The sequence below is a fragment of the Centropristis striata genome, chromosome 15 (genome assembly GCF_030273125.1).
Source record: "Centropristis striata isolate RG_2023a ecotype Rhode Island chromosome 15, C.striata_1.0, whole genome shotgun sequence".
NCBI classification, from domain to species: domain Eukaryota; kingdom Metazoa; phylum Chordata; class Actinopteri; order Perciformes; family Serranidae; genus Centropristis; species Centropristis striata.
Genome location: NC_081531.1, coordinates 22,424,456 through 22,450,506, shown reverse-complemented (window position 1 = coordinate 22,450,506; position 26,051 = coordinate 22,424,456). Strand labels below are relative to the sequence as shown.

The 26,051-nt window shown below is 38.3% G+C and overlaps 4 protein-coding genes across 5 annotated transcripts; all 4 read right to left on the bottom strand.

Moving 5' to 3' along the window:
• Positions 1 to 270: 270 nt before the first annotated feature.
• LOC131986219 (olfactory receptor 1M1-like) lies at positions 271 to 1,284 on the bottom strand. Its single transcript, XM_059351071.1, has one exon. The coding sequence runs from the start codon at positions 1,273 to 1,275 to the stop codon at positions 271 to 273; it is 1,005 nt and encodes a 334-aa protein (XP_059207054.1). The 5' UTR covers positions 1,276 to 1,284.
• A 2,473-nt stretch (positions 1,285 to 3,757) lies between these two features.
• On the bottom strand, positions 3,758 to 4,723 carry LOC131986218 (olfactory receptor 51E2-like). Its single transcript, XM_059351069.1, has one exon. The coding sequence runs from the start codon at positions 4,721 to 4,723 to the stop codon at positions 3,758 to 3,760; it is 966 nt and encodes a 321-aa protein (XP_059207052.1).
• Positions 4,724 to 6,877: 2,154 nt separating this feature from the next.
• Positions 6,878 to 7,951, bottom strand: LOC131986217 (olfactory receptor 2AT4-like). The gene has a single exon (XM_059351068.1). It carries the CDS (start codon positions 7,934 to 7,936, stop codon positions 6,878 to 6,880), a length of 1,059 nt encoding a protein of 352 aa, XP_059207051.1. The 5' UTR covers positions 7,937 to 7,951.
• Positions 7,952 to 9,193: 1,242 nt separating this feature from the next.
• LOC131986178 (olfactory receptor 1M1-like) lies at positions 9,194 to 14,118 on the bottom strand. Of its 2 annotated transcripts, none has more exons than XM_059351010.1 (3): positions 13,832 to 14,118; positions 10,814 to 10,895; positions 9,194 to 10,682 (listed from the first exon to the last, which is right to left on the bottom strand). In XM_059351010.1, exons 2-3 carry the CDS (start codon positions 10,886 to 10,888, stop codon positions 9,654 to 9,656), a joined length of 1,104 nt encoding a protein of 367 aa, XP_059206993.1. In that variant the 5' UTR covers positions 10,889 to 10,895; positions 13,832 to 14,118; the 3' UTR covers positions 9,194 to 9,653. The 2 variants fall into 2 exon arrangements, with proteins under 2 accessions (XP_059206993.1, XP_059206992.1); XM_059351009.1 differs by lacking the exon at positions 13,832 to 14,118 and adding an exon at positions 13,037 to 13,167.
• Positions 14,119 to 26,051: the final 11,933 nt, after the last annotated feature.

Sequence of the window (26,051 nt, the reverse complement as noted above, 5' to 3'; positions counted from 1 at the left end):
ACACCCGGGATGAAACAATAACAAAAATGTGTCTTCAAACCTTTCAAACAAAGTCAGAAAATGTAAGTTTTGTTCTTTATTGCTCTTACTATTATAAAACCATAACCAACACTACACACTGCAGGCTCATTGTTTGTATTTCTGTTTAGAGGCCAAAAAAACATGTTACAATTGTCAATGTGTTTCATGTTGTTTAGCCATGAATGGCAGTGCCAGCACTCTGGTATTCCAAAAGTGTCCTTTTTTTATCTGAAAAAAAAAAACAGGCCATTACAAAGAGTCCTCTCTGAGACTCTGGGCTTTGCTCTTACATTTATCTGTGCCAGTTTTAGTTTTTCTAACCAGTGCCAGCACTCTGATTTTTATTTCTTTTGTTTTCAAAGAATATACAATAGGATTGATGCAGGGTGGGATGCAAGCGGCCAGGGAGTTGCCCAGCGCACGCACATCTGGGTGAACTTGTACATAAAACTCGATAATAAAAATAGAAATGAGAGGAGCATAAAATACAGTGACAAGGATAAAATGCTCAACACAAGTGGTCAAAGCTTTCACCCGACTGTCTACAGATTTCATCCTGAACACAGTCACCAAGACGCTCATATAAGACAGAACAATAAAAGCAAAAGGTCCTAAAAGGAGCAAGAAAACAAGATAAAGGGCAAGATATAACTGCAGTGTGTAATCACTACAGGCAAGTCTCGACACAGCTCCATAGCCACAGAAAAAGCTACTTACTCTGACAGAATTGCAGAATGACAGTCGAGTTATGATACCTGTTGAAAACGCAATTATTCCCAGAGCAAAACACCAAGTGAGGCCGATAACACAAGACATGCTCCGCAGTGTGTTGATAGAGTTGTGACGCAGAGGGAAACAAATTGCAATCAACCTGTCATAGGCAAGTATAGCAAGTGTAATTGACTCCAAAGTCCCAAAAGTATAGTAGAAAAACATTTGTACAAAACACAAATTGAATTGAATGAAATTGTTCTTAAAGAGGAATGCCTTTATCATGCTGGGAATAATGCTGGTGTTGAAGATTATATCAACTACTGCAAGGTTGACAACAGCCAGATATTTTGGAGTGTGGAGACGATGATCAAAGGCAATTACATAGATAACCAAACTGTTGAACAGCACTGCAACCACATAGACAAATGTTAGAAAGATCAAGTAGAGGCTGATATACGGCAGTGTCTCAAATGCGATGAGGTAGAAGCCTGGAGGATGAATGATGACAGAGTCATTTAAAACAGTCCTGAGAGAAGACATAGTTGCTCTGTTGGAGGATGACCTCTGTTTAAAAAGTCTTCAGTCTGACAAAGACAGAAATTATATCATGTCACCATAATGTGTGTGTGTGTTCAAAATACATTATAACTGATTTAAAAGACAGTAAATGAAGCTGATCTGATTACCTGGATCAACACTGAGTGATGTAAAAGCATATGTGACCCTTAGAAAGTTGAAGATATACTTTCCTCACTGATCTCCAGAGAAAACACTTCCTAGTGATACTTTGAAAGGTAAGCCATTAAATAATTGATCCATGGAGAGTTGTGCTAAAGCTGTTTTTGATTCTACTTATTGAGCTCTACAGTCCAATCACTGGTTAATTTGGACACATAAACTTGGTCCCATGAAAATGTATAAATATATTTATATGAATTGAATTTTCTTTGTAATCATGTTGCTTATTTAGATGTATTCAAAGTTTTTACTGTCACTTAGTGTCAGAACACTTAGCACAAAGTAAACAGTGCATGTTGATGATCTCTCTGTTGCATAATGTTCCCCAAGGATGCATTCATCATTAAATGCCATGAGTAGCCAAAACAAAATAGTGCTAATAGGGCCAATTTGTAAAACCATCACCTGTTAATTTTTATGGCTTAACGCCAGTGACAGTCGTCACAGCTTTTAGTCGTTTTCTGTCCCATTCTTTTGAAAACTATCTCTTAAAAACAAAAATTTGGGCATAAATGTCTACTTGAACTCACAATGAACTAATTTCATTTTCGATTTCAAGGGTAAAGGCCACTGTGATCTCGGAAAATATGTTTTGGCAAAAACTCAAGACCCTTTATGCCAGTCATGATAAGTTTTGTGTCTAGTAAGATGAAATGATAAAGTAATGCCATTTTATACCCAAGGGTCAAAGGTCAACATCATTGTGACATCAAAATGTCCTGCAAAAACACTTCTGAAAACACCATTATTCAATACCACAACTCAGGAACAAAAGGAGACATTTGGTCGGACACTGAATTGGTGACACTATTCTTGGATACCCACCTTGAAACTGTAGTGATAATACATTGTAGTTCTTCTGAGCTGCTGGGTTGAACAAGGAGGCTAGAAGGAGGAGAAGACACAGGGTCAAATGGCATTAAATTCTTGGGATACGACACATAGAGTTTATCTGGCATTGCAATGTTGCAGGGTTACAGCAGTTGCCACCAGAAATAAAAGGATGGTTTCCACCCAAGTGCTCATGGGGTGTGTTGAACCTGACAGAGCCAAGGTGTTCTATAATGGTACGCCACCTGTTGATCCATTTTGCAGGTGCAGACCAGATTTTTCCAACATGTTGTACCCAAACAATATGAAGTAATTTGACCCTGTGTCTTCTCCTTCTGCCCTCCTTTGGTTAAAGATGTGTTTGAAGCATCCCATTTTTAAAATTTGTAGTTCCTTTGAAGCAACATCCAAATATGAAGCATTGTGTTCTGTCATGGCTGCATTTTACTGCATAAAGAGATTAATATTAGTTGCACCTATTAAGAAAACGATGAATGAAACATGGGGGAAATTGGTGGGATTGTGGAGTACTTTTTTTGGTAAGCTGTCATTTCATTCAAAGTACACCTTAAAGGTCTTACAGTGACGAAGACCTTTCTGAACAAAACCTTTTTCATCTGTTCTTAAGTCACAAACTCAGGGGAGAAATCTATTTAGATTAGATTTAGAAAAATGGATCAGCAGATTCGTTTTCTTACTTGCCTCAGGGTTTCCTTGTAAATGTGATAGGTCAACAATGCATTGTTTTCGATAGACATGAAGTACACCGGCAGGAAATGTTAACAAATTTAATGCAGGAAATCTTCAAATGAGATAAAGAATACTTATAAAGCTTATTGCAGTCAGGCCATTCTTATTAAAATGGTTACAAATCCTTTCAAATCATTGAAAAGGTAAAGAATACATCACTAAAGATTTAAAAATAAACATAATCAACATATATTCACTTTTCATCAGTCAAAATGACAGCACTGGGCACTTGAAGCAGCATCATATGTGAGAAATACATTTTTGAAGATCCACAAGTACAATCAAATCTCATCACAACGGAACATTTTCCACACCTGAATCTTAAATGGTTCTCATAATCTTTAACTGTAGAACACAAAACCTGCACACGCAATTAAACACTGTCCCATTTGTAATCATATCTGTTAGGAATTATTTGTAGTGATTCTAGTTTTCCTGCATGTGTGTCTATCTAAAACCTGCTGAAGTGGAGTCTGAAGAGTAACAGAGCCTTCAGAGGGCTACTCTATTAAGTCATGTTATTTTCTGTCATTTGTTTTTATTAAGTGTTGTGAAATACAGCTACAGTACATGTTTCAAATAGGTGTTATGATCAAAGTGTCATTGTACTGAAGTTTAAGGCAACAGGACTTTACAAAGAGACCTGACTTTGGCTTTTTTAACCTTCCACTCAAACATTTTAACAACTCTGATCTTTACTCTTTCATTGATCTGTCCCAATTTTAGTTTTTCTAACCAGTGCCAGCACTCTGACTTTTATCTCTGTTGTTTTCAAAGAATATACAATAGGATTGATGCATGGTGGGATGCAAGAGGCCAGTGATATGCTCAGCACACGCAGGTCTGGGTCAAGTGGTATGTAAACCCAGATAATGAAAATGACAATGAGAGGAATGTAAAATACAGCAACAAGGATAAAATGCTCAACACAAGTGGTCAAAGCTTTCACCCGACTGTCTACAGATTTCATCCTGTACACAGTCACCAAGATGCTCATATAAGACAGAAGAATAAAAGTAAAAGGTCCTACGAGGAGCAAGTAAGTAAGCAACAGGGAGACAAGTGTTTTCATTGCAATATAATTACAGGCGAGTCTCGACACAGCTCCATAGCCACAGAAAAAGCTACTTACTCTGACAGAATTGCAGAATGACAGTCGAGTTATGATACCTGTTAAGAACGCAATGATTCCCAGGGCAAAAAAACAAGCGAGGCCGATAACACAAGACATGCTCCGCAGTGTGTTGATAGAGTTGTGACGCAGAGGGAAACAAATTGCAATCAACCTGTCATAGGCAAGTATAGCAAGTGCAAATGACTCCAAAGTCCCTAAAGTATAGTAGAAAAACATTTGTACCAAACACAAGTTGAATTGAATGAAATTGTCCTTAAAGAGGAATGCCTTTAGCATGCTGGGTATAGTGCTGGTGCTGAAGATTATATCAACTACTGCAAGGTTGACAACAGCCAGATATTTTGGAGTGTGGAGACGATGATCAAAGGCAATTACATAGATAACCAAACTGTTGAACAGCACTGTAACCACATAGACAAATGTTAGAAAGATCAAGTAGATGCTGATGTACGGAAGTGTCTCAAATGCGATGAGGTAGAAGCCTTGAGGATGAATGATGACAGAGTCATTTAAAACAGTCCTGAGAGAAGACATAGTTGCTCTGTTGCGGGATGACCTCTGTTTAAAAACTCTCCAGTCTGACAAAGACAGAAAATATATCATGTCACCATAATGGTCACTTTTAAACGTAACCGTGTTCAAAATACATTATAAATGAGTTAAAAGACAGTAAATGAAGCTGTTCTGATTACCTGGATCAACACTGAGTGATGTAGAAGCAGCATGCAGATGAATGCATGTGTGATCCTTAGAAAGTGGAAGATATACTTTCCTCACTGATCTCCAGAGATAAGACTTCCTTGTGATACTTAGAAAGTTGAAGCCATTAAATAATCACTCCATGGAGGGCTGGGCTGAAGCTGTTTTTCATTCAAACCTTGTCTCCTCCAACTCAAAGGAGTTGTAAATATTTGATATTTTCATGAGTTATATATAATAATATAATAATTGTGTTGCTTATTTAGATGTATACAAGGCTTTGATCGTCACTGACTTTCTGAACATTTGTATGCACAAATGAAATAAAATAGGTAATCTGCTAATAGTATTTTCTATTATTAACAGGGTCATGGTGTTACAGTAAGGCAGGTAGGCAAGTAGGTAAAGTTTGAAAAAGACTGACAAGGACTCAAAATAAGCAAACGTTGCTTACAATAAAATTATTAAACTTTTAGTACTAGTGTCCGTGTCTTTGTAATAATGGCATCACTTGTAGACTCATTCACTGTCTGAGTGTAACTTTAATCATCCACAAGTCTGAAGGCCTTTTGACACCCGTGATGAAACAAAAAAACAAGAAAAATGCATGTTCAAACCTTTCATACCAAGTCCGAGATTAATATTTATGTTCCATGTGTTCCAGAGAAAATTAAAGTTTTGCTCCATCACACAATCAAATAGTTTATTGGTCTTACTATTATAAAACCGTAACCAGCACTACACACTGGAGGCTCATTGTTTGCAGTTGTGTAGAAAAGTTATAATGTGGTGTCATTTCCTCTTGGTGGCGCAAAAGATACATGTTAATGTAGCAAGTGTCAATGTGTTGCAGGTTGTTCAGCCATGAATGACAAAAAAGAGTTAAATATGTTTATCATATAAGTTTATTAACGATACATGACTTTGATACTGTAACCTCAACCTGTCACATTAAAACTCAGGTCCAAATTTTGCGAACTTTTCTTGAAGAAATTGAATAAACAGTGCAGTGTGATAGCAGCATATTGCAAAGTGTTTGTTCCCTGAGGATGGATTTGTCATTAAACAGGCAACAGTAAGCCAGAATAACATGAATCTAATGGGTCCAATTTGTTATGCCATCACCAGAGAGTGCTGGTTAATGACTTTGCCTTTCACAACCAAACCTTTGACTGTCCTAATGAATCTCAGTTGTACCCATTAAGAATAAAAGCAATTGTTATTATGTTGCTATTATTACATTTAAACTGCACCATCTTTCAACATGCAATTAGAGAAAAGCCAGGAGTTTCAGTTTGTCTAGCTCCAACTCATTTCAAATGAAAGGTAATTTTGTATTTTTCCCCACAAAAGTGAACATCTTGTTATATTAATTTCTCAAACAGTGAAGCTGACACTGAATTGACACAGCCAATTTATCACGATAAGGCACAAATTTAATCTTCGAAAAGAAATATGCAAAATGGCCTAAAAAGGTGCGTAAATGTACTTCATGAAATCTTTAAAGGCAAAATTAAAGGACAAGCTGGAAAATAGTTTGAAGTGTATCTTCAATTTTGTGTAACTTTAAACATCCACAAGTCTGAAGGTTTTTTGACACCCGGGATGAAACAATAACAAAAATGTGTCTTCAAACCTTTCAAACAAAGTCCGACACAAATATTACTTTCCATGCATTACACCGAAAATGAGGTGTAATGGCCCCACTTGAGGTGGGGCCAAAGAAACATGTTACATTTGTCAATGTATTGCATGTTGTTCAGCCATGAATGGCAGCCCTTTTTACAATCAGGTGTTTTATTTAGAAAGCTTTGAAATAACTGAAACCATAGCAAATGGCAATATTGTGTCTAATTTTTTTCTCACCAGTGCCAGCACTCTGGTATTCCAAAATTATAATTTTTTTATCTGAAAAACAAAACAAAACAGGACATTACAAAGAGTCCTGACTCTTGGCTTATTAAGTAGAACGTTTTCTACTCAAACATTTTAACAACTCTGAGCTTTGCTCTTACATTTATCTGTGCCAGTTTTAGTTTTTCTAACCAGTGCCAGCACTCTGATTTTTATTTCTTTTGTTTTCAAAGAATATACAATAGGATTGATGCAGGGTGGGATGCAAGCGGCCAGGGAGTTGCCCAGCGCACGCACATCTGGGTGAACTTGTACATAAAGCTCGATAATAAAAATTGAAATGAGAGGAGTGTAAAATATAGCAACAAGGATAAAATGCTCAACACAAGTGGTCAAAGCTTTCACCCGACTGTCTACAGATTTCATCCTGAACACAGTCACCAAGATGCTCATATAAGACAGAACAATAAAAGCAAAAGGTCCTAAAAGGAGCAAGAAAACAAGACACAGGGCAAGATATAACTGCAGTGTGTAATCATCACAGGCAAGTCTCGGCACAGCGAGACAGCCGCAGAAATAGCTATGTATTCTGACAGAATTGCAAAAAGACAGTCGAGTTATGATACCTGTTGAGAACGCAATGATTCCCAGAGCAAAACACCAAGTGAGGCCGACAACATGAGACATGCTCCGCAGTGTGTTGATAGAGTTGTGACGCAAAGGGAAACAAATTGCAATCAACCTGTCATAGGCAAGTATAGCAAGTGCAAATGACTCCAAAGTCCCAAAAGTATAGTAGAAAAACATTTGTACAAAACACAAGTTGAATTGAATGAAATTGTTCTTAAAGAGGAATGCCTTTATCATGCTGGGAATAGTGCTTGTGTTGAAGATTATATCAACTACTGCAAGGTTGACAACAGCCAGATATTTTGGAGTGTGGAGACGATGATCGAAGGCAAGTACATAGACAACCAAACTGTTGAACAGCACTGCAACCACATAGACAAATGCTAGAAAGATCAAGTAGATGCTGATGTATGGAAGTGTCTCAAATGCGATGAGGTAGAAGCCTGGAGGATGAATGATGACAGAGTCATTTAAAACAGTCCTGAGAGAAGACATAGTTGCTCTGTTGCGGGATGACCTCTGTTTAAAAACTCTCCAGTCTGACAAAGACAGAAAATATATCATGTCACCATAATGGTCACTTTTAAAAGTAACCATGTTCAAAATACATTATAAATGAGTTAAAAGACAGTAAATGAAGCTGTTCTGATTACCTGGATCAACACTGAGTGATGTAGAAGCAGCATGCAGATGAATGCATGTGTGATCCTTAGAAAGTTTAAGATATACTTTCCTCACTGATCTCCAGAGAAAAAACTTAGTGAAGTTGTTAAATAATTGATCCATGGGGAGCTGGGCTTAAGCTGTTTTTGTTATGACTTAGTAAGTCCTGTACATGAGCAGCATAATTGCACTCACTTGATTAGAATGACCTTTTGTGATTAAATGAAGAAATGAGGACCTGCCAACGTTCAACCACTGGTTGATTTGGACACTTAAATTGGGTCACATGAAAAAAGGAGGTGTAAAGAGTGCAATTTGATTACTCTTCTGTTGCATAATGTTCCTTGAGGATGCATTCATCATCAAACAGGCCACAAGGAGCCACAAGAAAACATAAGGCCAATTTGTAAAGCCATCACCGGTGAATTTTTATGCCTTAATGCCAGCGAAAGCCGTAGCATCATATAGTCGTGTCGTTTGTCCATCTGTCCCATTCTTGTGAAAACCATCTTGTAGTAACGCCTAGAGGGAACTCATTAAAATTTGCCATAGGTGTCCACTTGGATTCAAGGAAGAACTGATTACATTTTGGAGTTTAAATGTAAAGGTCAGCTACACGGTGGTGTCGTGGTTAGCACTCTTGCCTCACAGCAAGAGGGCCGGCTCCGCCCTGCGGCTCTTCGTTTTGAGTTTGCATGTTCTCCCCGGGTCAGCATGGGTTCTCACCGGGTACTCCGACTAACTCCCACAGTCCAAAAACATGCACTTAGGTTTCATTGGTGACTGTAAATTGCCCGTAGGTGTAAATGAGAGCGTGATTGTCTGTCTCTATGTGTCAGCCCTGTGATAGTCTGGTGACCTGTCCAGGGTGTACCCCGCCTCTCGCCTAATGTCAGCTGGGATAAGCTCCAGCCCCCTCACCCCCAGGTTAAGGATAACGAATGAATTAATAAATGTGAAGGTCACTGTGACTTCATACCTTTCCCATTCTTGTGAATGCGAATACATGGAGTAAAACTGGAGGGAGTGTGCAGTACTTTTTTTGGAAGCTGTCATTTCATTCAAAGTACACTTTAAAGGTCTTAAAATCACTAAGAGCTTTCAGATTAAAACTTTTTTTCACCTGTTTTCACCCATATTATTTGGACAGACATGAAGTACTCAGACAAGTTAACACATTTAATGCATTAACTTTTCAAATGGGGTGAAAGATAAAGCTTTTTACAGTCAGGCAATTCTAATTAAAACAGTAACAAATCACAGTTAAAATGAGAGTACTGGACCGTTGAAACAACATCAAATGTGAGGAATAGAGTTTTGAAAAAAAAGTAATTGCCGTCAAATCTCATCATAATGTAACATTATTTTCCACACATGCGTCTTTAAAGGTTATAAAAATGTTTTACATATAGAACACAAATCCTGCACACAAAATTTAACTTTAAGAAGCTGCTGTAACTCTGTTCTTTGCTAATTATATCTGTTAGGAGTGATTTGTAGTCTCACTAGTTTTGTATTGGACATTTATGTTAACATTATTATTAAATATTATGTTTAGACATTTATATTATCAGACAATATTGTGATAGCACTCACTAAAAAACATATTGGTCTTAAATTATTGCTTATTAACCTTCAATAGATTGATTTTTGTGCCTATTGTATTTTTTCTAATCAGTGCCAGCGCTCTGATTTTTATTTCTTTGGTTTTCAAGGAATACACAATAGGATTGACACAGGGTGGGATGCAAGAGGCCAGGGATATGCTCAGCACACGCTGGTCTGGGTGAATACCTCGCAGATAAAACCCGATTAAAAAAATGGTAATGAGAGGAATGTAAAATACAGCAACAAGGATGACATGCTCAACACAAGTTGTCAAAGCTTTCACCCGACTGTCTACAGATTTCATCCTGTACACAGTCACCAAGATGCTCATATAAGACAGAACAATAAAAGTAAAAGGTCCTATGAGGAGCAAAATAGTGAGAAAAGAAGCTGTAGACCACTGCATTGTGTAATCATTACAGGCGAGTCTGAACACAGGTGCATAATCACAGAAATAGCTGAACACTTTGACAGAATTGCAAAAAGAAAGCCGAGTCATTATACCTGTTGCAAATGCCGTTACTCCCAGAGCAAAACACCAAGTGAGGCCGACAATACACGACATGCTCTGCAGTGTGTTGATAGAGTTGTGACGCAGAGGGAAACAAATTGCAATCAACCTGTCATAGGCAAGTATAGCAAGTGCATATGACTCTAGAGATACAACAGTATAGTAGACAAACATTTGTACCAAACACAAGTTAAATGGAACAAAGTTATCCATAACAAGGAATGTCTTTATCATGCTGGGAATAGTGCATGTGTTAAGGAATAAATCAATTATTGCAAGGTTGACAACGGCCAGAAATTTCGGAGTGTGTAAGCAGTGATTAAAGGCAATTACATAGATAACCAAACTGTTGAACAGCACTGTAACCACATAGACAAATGCTAGAAAGATGAAGTACACACTGATGTAGGGAAATGTCTCAAATCCGATGATGTAGAAGCCTGGAGGATGAATGATGACAGAGTTGTTTAAAACAGTCCTGAGAGAAGACATAGTTGACTCCACGGCCTCTGCTCCAAAGCTTTCCAGCTTAAAGAACAAATAAATAATTTCTTATTTTACTTTAGACAATAAACCACTTGTATAATTTAATGACATTAGACAGTGTATTAAATACTCAAACTGCATTCAAACATAAAAAATCTGTGAATGAGGCTTACCTGATGTTCTCTTAATGATTGTTTAGCAGCAGAAGCCCTTTTTTGATGCTGCATCGAGCCAACAGTTGACTGCATGTTTGACCTGTGTACAGAGGATAATATACTTTCCTCATTGGTCTCTTGAGATAAAGCTACTAAGGATGTCATTTAGCAATGTGCCATTAAAGTCATTAATTAGATCATCAAAGAGCAGGGCTCTGTGGAAAAATAGTATTAGATTCTTGATATTTTAAAATAATATGTATTACAGCACAGTACATTCTGTCTTCATAGACATGTGAGCAGACAACCCAACTGCAGGGGGTGACAATGTCTATTTTGCATGACACTGGCTGCCACATTAAGTAGCGACTTCATCTGTAAACTACCTCCTGTTCTTTGATCATGTAAGACTAAAATTCTGTATATAAGTGGGAAAATTTCTTTTGTCAGGAGAGAACGCTGAAGAACTCTCCGTGCTGCACGTAACTAAAGGCTCTGATTGATCGTACCGGTGTCGTGCCAAAAAGTGAGTGCCTGCCAGAATCTGATTTCTGGCCGCGGGAGCGTGCACGGCAGCCCGTTGAGCGGTAGCGTAAACACGTCTGCTTTTCTCTGGATTAAACGGTCTTAATATGCAGATACACACAACTGTATTATAATGTAATTATAGCAAAGGCATGTGGCTTCGAAAGTTTAACGTTTGTTGTTGCGTAATTATTACAACTGTGGCCAAAAGAAGTGTAGTTTGTAGCGAAATCAGACATGGCAACTACGTGATAGACACGTCTATTTGCTTGGTATGTCTGATGACTTTGTTTAGCCCTGTCTTTGGAAATTAGACAATAATGAATATGATTTATTGGTGGGGTTTCAATAAAGATATGATAACTTTTGCAATGATCCTCGTGACTCTGCATTGTTTTTTATCTGATCTGATCCCTACATAGCGTTTGCTTCCCATGTTTGGATGTGTGTTGCAGTTTTCAATCAGTTTTCACCTCGCAAAAACTGATTGAAGGCAAATAGACTATTTCAATGCAGGTCCATTCTACAGGACTGCAGGTATATCCTCACACATTTACAGGAATTTTCACTGTAGAAATTCATAATAAAATGCACTTCAATACAGTAAGTATTCAAATGCATTTATTATGAATTTCCACAGTGAAAAGTCTTGTGAATGTGTGAGGATATACCTGAAGTCCTGTAGAATGAACCTGCAGTGAAATTAGTGACTGGAAACAGATAGTTTAATTTTTATGAATTTTTAAAAATACAATGTAATATTGTAATGTACAGTAAATATTCAAATGCATTTTATTATGAATTTCTACAGTGAAAAGTGCTGTAATTTTGTGATAATATACCTTAGGTGCCATAGAATGAACCTGCAGTGAAATTATTGACTGTAAACAGACAGTTTAATTTTAATTATTTTTTTAATGTAAAATTTTTAATGTACAGTAAATATTGAAGTGCATTTTATTCTGAATTTCTACAGTGGAAATTCCTGTAAATGTGTGAGGATATACCTGCAGTCCTGTAGAACGAACCTGCAGTGAAATTAGTGACTGGAAATTAAAAAAAAAATACAATGTAATATTGTAATGTACAGTAAATATTCAAATGCATTTTATTATGAATTTCCACAGTGAAAAGTCCTGTAAATTTGTGAGGATATACCTGCAGTCCTTTAGAATGAACCTGCAGTGAAATTAGTGACTGGAAACAGACAGTTTAATTTTAATTAATTTTTTTATGTACAATTTTTAATGTACAGTAAATATTCAAATGCATTTTGTTATGAATTTCCACAGTGAAAAGTGCTGTAATTTTGTGATAATATACCCATAGACTGGATAAAATATGGACATAGTCTCCATGACGTCACCCATAGGGTTCTGAAGAGCTGAAATGAAGCTTTGTGGGCATTCCCACAGTCTGACAGACTGTCTGCGATTATTATCTGGAATATCAATTAAAACAGAAAGGCCATTTTATATTTATATTTACTTAAATCAGTACATTTGTCAATAAATTTAACTTCCAGTCTTGGTAACTTGACTTTAGACGGCTGACATGATCACATCTGTCTTCAAAGGACTACAAAATAAATTCATTTGAATAATGTTTTATATTTTTGAGGTGTGGATCCCTTCTTCCATTTTATCCTTCAAATCCTAGTGTTTTCAACATTATTTAGGCACTCTTCATAGCTTTTTGTTATATATATTGTTTTACCTGAAGCATTTAATACTCTCATTTATTTTCCTCCCATAGTCAGTGTGAATCATTGGTGACAGCTCTGTGTCCAGTGAGCTGCTGGACATCAGTGTCTGCTGGTGGACTGTGGTGGAAAGACCTCGGCTGCGGTCGAATAGTCAAAAAAATCAGCTCCTAAGTCCTTTCCTAACCACTTTTCCTTCACCTCAATGGAAAACGTCACGAGGTCAAGGAAAGATGAGAAGGAGAATTCATGAGGAGTTAGAAGAAGACAATCGCGGTGTTTAGAGAATCCGACTGCACATACACTTAGTCTACGTCATCACGCGACGGCGGATGTTGATGACGTCGAATGTCGTGGTGAAACTACAATTTTCCGAAGATGGACTACAAAAATCAGCGTTCTCACGAATATTAGGCAATTACCATGATTGGAAATGAAATGTAACAAAAAAGAATAATAGACCACGCCAGTCACAAAAGTGAAACAAAATGGTGATCACATTGAGAAAGGTTGATCATGCACCTGTCCATTCATATTTATAGACAAAATACCAATAGGTATGATTGAATGAAAACTGATAAATCATGGCACATTTACAACGTTGAGTGCTACAAAGCCACTACTGTACATGTTATTATGCTTTTAAAGCATACCTTTATTATTCAGATCTTATTCACATATACACAATCTATAAAATTGCTAAGAATTAAAAAAAATAAAAATAAAATTGGATGAATTGAGATCCTATGTCATTATTCTTCATTTTCAACATATAATTAAATTAAGATGAAAACACATCAGTAACTTACACGACGATCTGCGGGATTTGTCAGTCATTTTGTTCGTTTCTTCTCGTGACCGGTCGGCCTTATATGCTGCTACCGCAAGGAATTGTGGGACGGCATTACCTCCTTTCCTTTCGTAAAGGATGGTCCGGTGTATCCTATGCTAAAGGAGATACTAAAGGAAGCATTGAAGCTCCTTTCCTTAACAGTTAGAGAATTCGAACAGCTCTTATCATGGCGGCTACGATAATACTTCCGGGTCATTTCACTCAGTTAGGAAGGTTCCTAAGCAAATTTGACTATTCGACCGCAGCCCTCCTCTTCTTTGAGGAAGAGCTGCCCAGATGTCTTCTTCTTCCTCTGCGACGGCAGCAGCAGCAGCAGCATGGGGGAGGTCAGCAGGTCAAGCTGCTCACCATCATGGAGAACTTTTTATCGACTTAAATATTGTCCACCTTTTGGTTTTTTATGCATTTCAATAAATTATATTTACATTTGAGCTAACGTTGTCTTTATTGCCGTGTGAAAATGTTAGATTTAAAATATCTGATGTAATACAACACAGATAAAACATTAAGCATTTATGTTCAACTCTTTATTCCAGGTGATATATGTCTAATTTTAAAAATGTGAGAATACAATCAGGAAGCTGATAAATGGGTGCTTTTAATAATATGATTTAATGCAATAACGTAAAAACACTACAGCAGCAAAATATTTAAGTCAAACTACACATATATAAAAACATCAATATGTAACCTCAGATATTGATAAATTGTTGACGTGTTTGAGTCCAGTTGTCTCATGTGGAGCATCAGAGGTCCACCTTGTCTGCATCACCTGCAGAGGAAAACTTTACACAGACAAGTAGAGATGTAAGTAAAATATGTGTTACAACGGGCAGGCTGTATTTTCATTTCAGTACTGATTATTGTTTAGGATAACGAAACACATTCAACAGTATTAACTACTCTCAATATAGCCTGTTAGTAAACGTTATCATGCTTTGCACAGTTCCTCCTGAAATTCAGACTTAACGTTATGTGTTAACTAAAGTCGATCACAATCAGTTGGTTTCTGGAGTGTTTTCATATTAAAATGCCTGCTTTGATTCTGATATTAAATAAAAAAAGATAAAGTCTGGGGTCCTGTGCCGTCAAATTTTCCGTTAACGAATATTTCACAGTGTGAGTCTTTATAACAAACTCCGTTATTTCTGAACCATGCTTAAATGTGATGCTTTTAAATTACACAGATATTATTGTAATTACACACAGATGAACACGTTAAATTGGGCCGAGTGTAGCGTTAACTTGACGCAATGGTAAGTTTAGTCATCATTTCATATAGGGATGCAAACAATTAATCGATTATCGATTAATTATCGATAAGAAATTACTCGATTAAAATAAATTACTTGCAATTAATTGCGTTTTGAACCCGTGATTCCCCGCTAGTCTGTATGAGGCGTAATTGACGCACACGCGGGAACGAAGCAACAACAACAAACAAACGAGAAGCGGTACACTGACAGAATGAAGAGGGCAAGACGGAGTGCAGTTTGGAGTCACTTTAAGTTAATTAATGACGACAAAGACGCCAAATGCACAATATGTGGAAGCATTTTAAGGTACAACAACTCCACAACTTCGCTGAATTACCACCTAAATATGTCACATTCAGCCATGCTACAAGCAGCGAGTGGTTCCTCTCAGCCTGCAGTCACCACAGCGTTGGGACGGAGAGTATGTGACTCCACGAAAGCAGAGGGCATTACCCAGCGGATATGTGACATGGTTACCACAGACATGCTGCCGATAAATGTCATTGACGGACAGGGATTTCGAGAGGTAATAAAGTACATCGAGCCAGGGTACAATATCCCCTCTAGAACAACTATAACAACCCGCGTGGAAGCAAGCTACGTGAGGAAGAAGGCCGAGTTGAAAACACAACTTGCAACTGCTAATGTGGCCCTCACAACAGACTGTTGGACTTCAGATGCGGGCATATATACCTGCTAAGTTTGCAAGGAAGCCGAGGTCTCTGAGAGAGCTAGACCGTTGGAAAGCAACTGAACTAAGGCAGTTTCTGTTGTATACTGGTTCAGTTGCTCTGGCACCATATTTGAATAGTGATTTATATAACAACTTTATGTTATTTTATACAGGTATGTGTATCCTTGTCAGTCCTCAGTTGTGTTCATTGTATAGTAATTATGCAGACACACTGCTCACAACATTTGTAAGTCATTTTGGGGAGCTTTATGGCAAAGATGCCCTAGTGTACAATGTGCATGCCTTAGTTCATCTATCAGCAGATGTGCGCCTTTACGGTTGTTTGGACTCTATCTCAGCTTTTCCATATGAAAATTATCTCCATAAACTGAAGAGGTTTGTAAGAAAGCCAGAATTTCCCCTTGCACAGATAATAAGAAGATTGTCAGAAGTTGAAAAGATCAGTACCACTGAGTTGCCCCGTAAGGATTTAAGAATGCAACACTATGTTGGGCCTGTGCCTGATGGCCTTCAAGCAGTAGCACAGTACAGGGAACTTAAGACTGAACAGTGGTCCATGAGAGTTTCCACAGGTGATAATGTTTTTTCTATAGATGGAGAGATTTGTCTTGTATATAACATCATTAAGTCTGTGGAGGGAATACATGTTGTCTTTAAAGTTTTTACACAACTTACCCAGGGGGCAAAGTAAAAAAACCGACACGGAATGTTGTAAAAGGTTTCACACCAGAAATGATATCTAGGACCTTCAAGGATCACAACCTGGGTGGACAACCCGGTCAACTAGCTACTGGAAAGCTACAGGGGGCCAAAATCCCCCTTTTGGGGACATTTTCCTGGCGAAATTTTGTAAATGCAAATATTTAGGTACTACAAAGGCATAACTAGTCCTACAACTTTAAAATTTGGCAGAGAGTATCCTGACACATAGGGGAAAGCAGGAAAAAAAGATGCTGGGGTTTACTGCAACTCTAGTTTAAAATATCACCCTCAACATGCCAAAAAAGACAAAAAAAAGTACTGTTCGCCTGACAAATGCTCATGAAAATTCATATTTTTCAACACTTTATGTTGAGTATCTATACCTAACATATATATAGAAAACTTCCCTAATTCATAAGCTTCCATTTGAGTCCAAGATGGCCTTTCTACTAGCTACTGGAAAGCCATAGGGTGGGTCCAAACAATGCAACCCCTATTGTGAAAAAAGAGTCAATTATGCGGATCAGACTCCATTCTATTTCTTAGTGGTTATTTGGAGATAGATTTGGAGAGATCATTCTATAAAAAACTGAGCCAACCTATCGAAAGAGCACAAAATACACTTTCAGATGATGCCTTGGTTAAGCAGCTTGGTTCCCACTAAAGCTACATGAGGGAACTGTGCATTTTGTGGTGTCCCCAAAATGAACAAGCAGTGCACTTGTGGTCTTCTGGATTGCTTGCTGTTCAAAATAGGTAAATATGCTTAAAAAAAATATTTCTTTATAAAATACTGAAGGATTTACATTAATATTATATACAGAAGGACAGTATGTATGTTTGCCACCTATGCTAATTTTAGATTTTTTGATGTTTCAGAAACTGAGAACTGTTTCAGCTTGCTAGCTTGCTAGCAAGCTATTAAGCTAGCAGCTAACATTCAGCTAACATTCTGAAAGAAACTGTAAGTCCCTTGTACTGTATTTTTCATTTTATCAATATATATATATATATATATATATATGTTTATCACTGATTGAGAGTATTCCATGTGATGTACCAACCATTTGTTGCAGTGCTGTATGGGATTGATGCCACACCATGATGTACACGATGAAACATCTATACTGTATTTAGCACAAGTAAAGAATAGAGTGAGTATATTGAGACAGGCTGCACTACATATGCTTCAATATATTTTTATAGAACATTATATTCAGTGGTGGCTAGTGGTGAAATTGATTGGGTGGGTTAACAAATAAATTATAAAGTAAAAGTAACTCACTCTCTCTCTCCCTCTCTCTCTCACACACACGCGCGCGCCGTGATCCACCTCATTCATGTTAGCGCCTGCCATTTTTCTTCTTCTTCTTTTTCTCTCCCATCTTGTCATTGGTCTGAAAACAGCAGTATTGGGCTAAATGAAATCAGCCCAAATGACAAGTAAATCACGGGGGAGTGAAACGACACCTGTCAATAAGTTACCGGCCACCAGCCTGCTTCTAATTGGTCAGAACCGATCGGCCTGTGGGCTGAATGAAAGTAGCCCAAATGGACAGCAAATGGAGAGGGCGGGACATGGACGGGCCTGTCAATCATTTACACCCGGAAAATAAATTAGAGCAACCATTTAGAGATATCCATGTTTTCCTTTTAACTATTTGGTGCTTTTGCCACTTTAGATTTGACTAAAACTACATTACATTACATGTCATTTAGCAGACGCTTTTGTCCAAAGCGACTTACAATAAGTGCATTCAACCTGATGGTACTAGACATAGACCACAGGAATCAAGTAAGTACATAACTTTAAGAGCTAACTGTCATTGCTACAGGAGTGCTATATGTTAAAGAAGAAAAGAATAGAAAAGAAGAAGAAGAAGAAGAAGAAGAGCAATTTTTTTTTTTTTTTTTTTAAATATATATATGTGTTAGGTGACCATGGCTTAACCGAGGTATTGTTGGAAGAGATAGGTCTTCAGCCTGCGGCGGAAGATGTCCAGGCTGTCTGAGGTCCTGATGTCGGTGGGGAGCTCGTTCCACCATTTGGAAGCCAAGATAGAGAAAAGTCTGGAGGAGGTTTTGAGGCGAGTTGACCCACGCAGGGTGGGAGTTGCCAGCTGTTTGGCTGATGCAGAGCATAGAGGACGGGCAGGGGTGTAGAGTTTGACAAGGTCCTGGATGTAAGTAGGACCTGAACCGTTAGCAGCAGAGTACGCCAGAACTAGAGTCTTGAAGCGTATCCGAGCAGCCACCGGTAGCCAGTGCAGGGAGCGGAGGAGGGGTGTTGTGTGTGAAAATTTGGGAAGATTGAAGACCAATCGAGCAGCTGCATTCTGGATGAGTTGCAGAGGTCGGATGGCTTTGGCAGGCAGACCTGCCATGAGGGAGTTGCAGTAGTCCAGGCGTGAGATGACCAGTGCCTGGACCAGGACCTGAGCTGCCTTCTGGGTGAGAAACGGGCGGATTCTCCTGATGTTATGCAGCAAGAATCTGCAAGATCTGGTAGTGGCGGTGATGTTTGTGTTGGGGGACAGTTGGTTGTCAAGAGTCACGCCAAGGTTCTTGGCGGTTTCTGTGGAGACAACCACTGTGTTCTGGACAGTGATGTGGAGGTCAGAGGTCAGAGCCCTTCCCTGGGAGGTAAAGTAGCTCAGTCTTGCCCAGGTTGAGTTTGAGGTGGTGCGAGGACATCCACTCGGAGATATCGGCCAGACGTGCAGAGATACGTGCTGCTGCCTGTGTTTCAGACAAACTAAAACTAAACTTTAAACAACAATCTTTTGTATGTTATTTAGACAACTATAACTTTCTCATCTTTATTGCATAATATAGGGAGGGCTTAGCCCTGCTAGCCCATTTATACCAGCCATCACTGATTATATTGTAATTTTTCACAATTTAATCCACTACTTTAAATTTACAATTATATAATTTGAGTAATTTCTTTGTATGTTCCTTCTTGTAGCAAGATGACAAGCCAGCCAAAGAAACGTGGGAGATATTGCCATGCGGCTGAAACATGGTCTGGTGGCAAGGGTTGTGAAGACAAAAGCACTGACTACACAAAGTGTATCATATGTCAAGGACAGTCTGATACATACCTACACTTTATTGCTCCCATAACGAAATCCAAGTTTAAAAAAGCCATTAATGCGCGTCAAGATGAAGTCTTCCAAAGACTGCACCATGATTCTGTCTCAGAAAAATGGTTGGAAGACAGTGCACCAAAGTGGCACCCAAAATGTCGGAATTGGTACATAAATGAGAGGAGCTACCAATATGCTGAGAAGAGACGTTCAGCTGATGTGAGTGCACAAGCATCAGATTTAGCTGTTCCAGGATTCATCTCCTCACACCATGATGTCAGGTTCACCAGGCGAAACACTGAAAAATTTAAATCCAAGAAGAGGTGTATAATTTGCAATAAGCAGTGGCTGCGAGGAAAGGAGCCAACCTCTTTGGTATCCTGTAGCAATGACAGTTAGCTCTTAAAGTTATGTACTTACTTGATTCCTGTGGTCTATGTCTAGTACCATCAGGTTGAATGCACTTATTGTAAGTCGCTTTGGACAAAAGCGTCTGCTAAATGACATGTAATGTAATGTAGTTTTAGTCAAATCTAAAGTGGAAAAGCACCAAATAGTTAAAAGGAAAACATGGATATCTCTAAATGGGTGCTCTAATTTATTTTCCGGGTGTAAATGATTGACAGGCCCGTCCATGTCCCGCCCTCTCCATTTGCTGTCCATTTGGGCTACTTTCATTCAGCCCACAGGCCGATCGGTTCTGACCAATTAGAAGCAGGCTGGTGGCCGGTAACTTATTGACAGGTGTCGTTTCACTCCCCCGTGATTTACTTGTCATTTGGGCTGATTTCATTTAGCCCAATACTGCTGTTTTCAGACCAATGACAAGATGGGAGAGAAAAAGAAGAAGAAGAAAAATGGCAGGCGCTAACATGAATGAGGTGGATCACGGCGCGCGCGTGTGTGTGAGAGAGAGAGGGAGAGAGAGAGAGAGTTACTTTTACTTTATAATTTATTTGTTAACCCACCCAATCAATTTCACCACTAGCCACCACTGAATATAATGTTCTATAAAAATATATTGAAGCATATGTAGTGCAGCCTGTCTCAATATACTCACTCTATTCTTTACTTGTGCTAAATACAGTATAGATGTTTCATCGTGTACATCATGGTGTGGCATCAATCCCATACAGCACTGCAACAAATGGTTGGTACATCACATGGAATACTCTCAATCAGTGATAAACATATATATATATATATATATATATAGATATATATAGATATATAAAATATATATTGATAAAATGAAAAATACAGTACAAGGGACTTACAGTTTCTTTCAGAATGTTAGCTGAATGTTAGCTGCTAGCTTAATAGCTTGCTAGCAAGCTAGCAAGCTGAAACAGTTCTCAGTTTCTGAAACATCAAAAAATCTAAAATTAGCATAGGTGGCAAACATACATACTGTCCTTCTGTATATAATATTAATGTAAATCCTTCAGTATTTTATAAAGAAATAATTTTTTTAAGCATATTTACCTATTTTGAACAGCAAGCAATCCAGAAGACCACAAGTGCACTGCTTGTTCATTTTGGGGAGACCACAAAATGCACAGTTCCCTCATGTAGCTTTAGTGGGAACCAAGCTGCTTAACCAAGGCATCATCTGAAAGTGTATTTTGTGCTCTTTCGATAGGTTGGCTCAGTTTTTTATAGAATGATCTCTCCAAATCTATCTCCAAATAACCACTCAGAAATAGAATGGAGTCTGATCCGCATAATTGACTCTTTTTTCACAATAGGGGTTGCATTGTTTGGACCCACCCTATGGCTTTCCAGTAGCTAGTAGAAAGGCCATCTTGGACTCAAATGGAAGCTTATGAATTAGGGAAGTTTTCTATATATATGTTAGGTATAGATACTCAACATAAAGTGTTGAAAAATATGAATTTTCATGAGCATTTGTCAGGCGAACAGTACTTTTTTTTTGTCTTTTTTGGCATGTTGAGGGTGATATCTTAAACTAGAGTTGCAGTAAACCCCAGCATCTTTTTTTCCTGCTTTCCCCTATGTGTCAGGATACTCTCTGCCAAATTTTAAAGTTGTAGGACTATTTATGCCTTTGTAGTACCTAAATATTTGCATTTACAAAATTTCGCCAGGAAAATGTCCCCAAAAGGGGGATTTTGGCCCCCTGTAGCTTTCCAGTAGCTAGTTGACCGGGTTGTCCACCCAGGTTGTGATCCTTGAAGGTCCTAGATATCATTTCTGGTGTGAAACCTTTTACAACATTCCGTGTCAGTTTTCCAAAAAATATGGGTTTTGCCCCCTGGGTAACTGGAAAGTTTCTTTGACTATCCAATGAGCTCAGATTTTCTAAGAAAATTTGTAGTATTACAACCAACAGGGCCATTTAAGGTGGCCAAACTGTCACAAGTCTCGCATAAGTGTATGCTCCTGCCTTACAAAGACAAATTTGTTGTCATGCCACTTTTGCATATCTGCCGTAGTAGTGCTCAAACCTCTTAGGATATATTCTTAACTATTTTATTTTGACTGTAGACTGACTTGACTGACTGAACACTGAACACAAGAATTGAAGAAGAGCAACTTGACCCCACAAAGGTGTCTAAATACTTCAATACATTAAATGACAATTAGAGGAAAATTTTGCTATTTCTTTTAAGTAATTCAATTATTCAATTTCTATTTCAGATGTTTTTGGTTGTCGAATTCACATCCAACAAAACTGTGAACATCATCCCAGAGAAATGGTTTGCGGATGGCGTCACTTGGTGGCCAAACTATAACAACGACGAACGCATAAATAGAGCGGTACAAAAATGTGAGGACCCAGCAACAGGCTGGACACTTAATGATGTCCGTGTCCTCTCCAGAGCTGGTAAGGATCCATTTTAGAGATGAAATTCAGTTTCTTGCATTTGAAGTGGACTGATACATTTTTTGTGAATTCTGATCAGGTGATTATCTAAAGGCAAGGGACAAATTGAAGGCCTCACTGACATGTAACACGTCAGAGTTGCAAACAGATGACGAGGAGGAAGTGATTAGAAAAAGAAAGGTTAAGCCAAGGTTTGATGTTCAAAGATATACAACACACATTCAACATTCAGGCTGATAAGTTTAAAAGGAGCTGTATGTAAGAAATGTATGTTAAGTAATCATAAAATGACCCAATATGTCACCAGAGACAAAGGAATCATGGAAACAATGCGCTGCAGTATTTTGAATTTGACTGCAGCAACAGTTTTGGCCACAATCCTACTGTACATATAGCTCCTTTAAGACAAGCTCACATACTACGTGTTGTGAAACCTGTACATTTAGCTGTTTCAGAGGTCAAATGGCACAGTGATTCCTAGAGTAGATTCATGATAAAGACTAACTGAATTTTTAGGGTGTCTGTTTGAAGCAATCCTTACTCATTTTGAAGTTGTTCATTGATGTAGCTCGAACATAAATTAAATGCCAGTGAGTAAGAGGAGTCTCCTAGTTGGTTTTGGCTGGTTTTACCCATTACAAAAGTTAATTAACTAACTATTCTTGATTGTTAATTGTTTTGTTTGTTAGGGTCATCTTTAGAGATACAGACTCTGAGTCTGAAGACAGGGAGCCAGAGAGGGCTAAAAAGAGGAGAAACATCAGTCTCTCTCAGACTCCATTGCCTCCTATTCCACCCCCTACTCCTGATGTACCCAATAGCCACCAATACACTGAATCGTCTCGCTTTGCAGGTATGTTATTGTTTTTCACTTGAATAATTCTGTAAGCATTGCTTTTGTGAATATCTACTGTAGCTTACTTCTGACATGGGACTGAAGCAGGTTAGGTAACTTAACATGTTCCAGCCAGATATGAATCATAAACATGTTTGATTTGCTGTTATGATAGCATATTGCCATATTCATTTTCCACAGATACACCCCTTGGCCCCATAACATCTGGGCCTCCCAGTCCTCCACAGTACTACAGCCATTCTGAACGTGGTCATTACACAATATATTCTCAATCAATATTCTCTTATACTTCTTTCGAAATTCATTCAGTTTGTGATCACTTTTGGGCTAAAACAATGTTTTCAACTTATCTCTCCCCAGCTCCAGTGCCTCCAGTGGCTCCAGCTGTCCCTAACATGCGCCAGGTGTCCACGGCATCTTGGTCAAATGATCAGCAAGGGTATATGTTGTTCAATCCAACGATTCGACTGGGGAGGGCGGGCACTGGGCCTATTCCTTGCTCTGGTAAATTCCTTTCAATTTAAAATAGAGTTGTGTCTACACAATGATTATAGGTTGAATATTGAGAATGAGCCATCTATTGATCAAGGTAAAACTGTCAAATTTTTAAAAATGAATTAATTCAGACTAAATAGGATTTTTTTCAATGGAATTTACTTTTTTCTTTATATATTTATTGGAATTTTACTCTGCACCCCTCTTCACACCCCATTAAATAGCTTTTAACAAGCATTCTCCATAATCATCCATTAAAAAAATAGATATTAGGAAATTGTATTTAAATACAATGGTCTTTATGACAATTTTATGAAAATAAAATGTGACAATCCTAAAATAACAGTTTTAATAGTTTTCCCTACTCTTTTTGTAGCTGCTCAGCTGCACAAGGAACAACAAATGCAGCTTGCCACTGCAGTGAACAACCTTGCGGCAAGAATGGGGACCGAAACTCCTGTGGCTGAAATGCCTCATGAAATCAGTCTCCCACTGGCTACCATGCCTGAGGTTGAAGATCTGGAGCAGTGGTTGAGAAATCCAGCAAACGCCCGTGCGAAACAGAACATGGTGACTATGATTTTTATTTTTCCCATCATCCTCTAAAGTTACTTTGTCTTAGCTCTATAAATCTGATCGGTGCTTATATTGTGTTAGTTCTCTGCATATTCAGTGCCTCTGTCTCAGTCTCACTTGAGCACATACTTCAGTAAGGACAAATAAGTAATAAAAAGAAATGTATAAATAGTATATACTAATAAAGTGCAGTGTGTAAAGTGCGATCGGTGGCAGGAAGATTCAAGATTCAATCCAAGATTCAAGAGCTTTTTTGTCATTGTACAGTCACCTGGACAACAAAAATGTTAAAAGCAACTGCTATAAGATGCACTCAGAGGGAATTAAATGATGCAAAGCTAGTTCAGACAGACGACTCAAGCGGTGCCCATCCTGATCAGCTAATCATCACATGCTCTCCTCCTCCAAATAGGGCGGGTTTTTTAAAAACCCCTAGCTTACCTGCTTATCCCTGGCTATGCTGCCGCTGATGCTGCTATTTTCTGCTCTGCTGCTGCTCTGCTGCTGCTGGGTACATCTCATTGCTGCTGCTGCCCATGATGTTTTGCAAACCCCCCAGCATCCACCTGTGGGCTCTGTCTCTATGATTCCCTGCGGGGTCTGCTTCATTCCCTGTAATGTCTGGTAAAGCAGATCATTCAGGGAACAAATAACTGAGACAGAGCCTGACATCAAACCTGCTGCAGCCATGCTCAAGGATAACTGTGCTGTGCCTCAGCCTGCCATGCTTACACTCAATAAATTATTTGTTCTCATTCCAGAGTACCTGACTGAAATAGATTATAAGACAAATAGCAGAATATACACAACCACAAGAAGTACAAAAATTCTTTATTTAAACGTTAAGTGTTGGAATAAATAAGGCGAATAGTGCATCTGAGAATTTGGAGCAGCAAAGGCTCTGGGAAAGAGTTTTTGGACAGTTTATGAGTATACTTATTTTTGTCTTTTATATGAAATACTTTTGTCTTTGCAGATTTCTGCATTGGGTGCTGTGGGAGATGAAAACCTCAAGAAGGTGGTATAGTGGGGCGGATTAGCTGAACAATCGTTCATTTTGTGATAAAAGCATCAAATTTGGTACACTCATTGCTGAATACATGTTTAATGAATCTGGATATTGGGCCATCGCAAAAAAAAATTCTGATGGCTGTGGCGGCCATTTTTAAAAATGGCCGCCGGTGGTTGCTGGCGTGGAATGCTTTGCCTACCCTACAGCTGCTGTTTCATGTTTTCAGCTCCACAAATATAATTTAGAGACATGTTAAAGTGACAAAAGCTTTATTACAGTCTAATAGAAAAGAACATTAACTTTGTATAACATTTTATTTTGTGTGCTTGCTTGCAAAAGCACACTAACTACTATTCACCGGGACTATTCTTTTTATTTTTATTCTTCCGTTTCTTCCGTGTCATTTTTCGGTCGACTACTCCTCCCAGAGTGGTTGCACATACACAAAAAAGGTATCAAATCGACCGGCTCGCCCATGACAAGTGTGCTATGACTTTTCTAAGGGTTTCGACAAACGGTTTTCAAATTATTGGGCAAAAACATGTCAAAAAATCCCCCCAATGTAACCCTATGGAGAGTCTAGAGTGGAGAAGTCATCAAACAGAGTGTAGAGGGAGAGAAAGAATTGTCAAAAAATAAATTTGAAAA